Source organism: Penaeus monodon, chromosome 23 (assembly GCF_015228065.2).
Source record: "Penaeus monodon isolate SGIC_2016 chromosome 23, NSTDA_Pmon_1, whole genome shotgun sequence".
Taxonomy (NCBI): Eukaryota; Metazoa; Arthropoda; class Malacostraca; order Decapoda; family Penaeidae; genus Penaeus; species Penaeus monodon.
Genome location: NC_051408.1, coordinates 269,197 through 269,399, shown reverse-complemented (window position 1 = coordinate 269,399; position 203 = coordinate 269,197). Strand labels below are relative to the sequence as shown.

General features: G+C 53.7%; 1 protein-coding gene across 1 annotated transcript in view; it reads right to left on the bottom strand.

Annotated features, from left to right (window-relative positions):
• LOC119587687 overlaps positions 1-203 on the bottom strand; it is a 10,466-nt gene that overhangs the window by 787 nt on the left and 9,476 nt on the right. Inside the window, exon 5 of the mRNA XM_037936366.1 lies at positions 3-133. Within this exon, the coding sequence (XP_037792294.1) occupies positions 3-133 (131 nt within the window). The remainder of the gene's footprint in view (positions 1-2; positions 134-203) is intronic.

The window sequence follows — 203 nt, the reverse complement described above, 5'->3', positions numbered from 1 at the left end:
TAATCGATCAGCTTGAAGTAGACGGGTACGGCGGCTGCGAGACGGCGAAGGTGAGGCGCCAGGGAGACGAGGAATGCACTGAAGGGGGCGCCGGTTCGAGGGGGGTTGTTCTTCATCCAGTGTAGTCCTCCTCCTGTGTATTACAGTTGTTGTGTTTTTCGTTATTTCCTGCCATTCACTATTCCTTTCTCTCGCACACTACG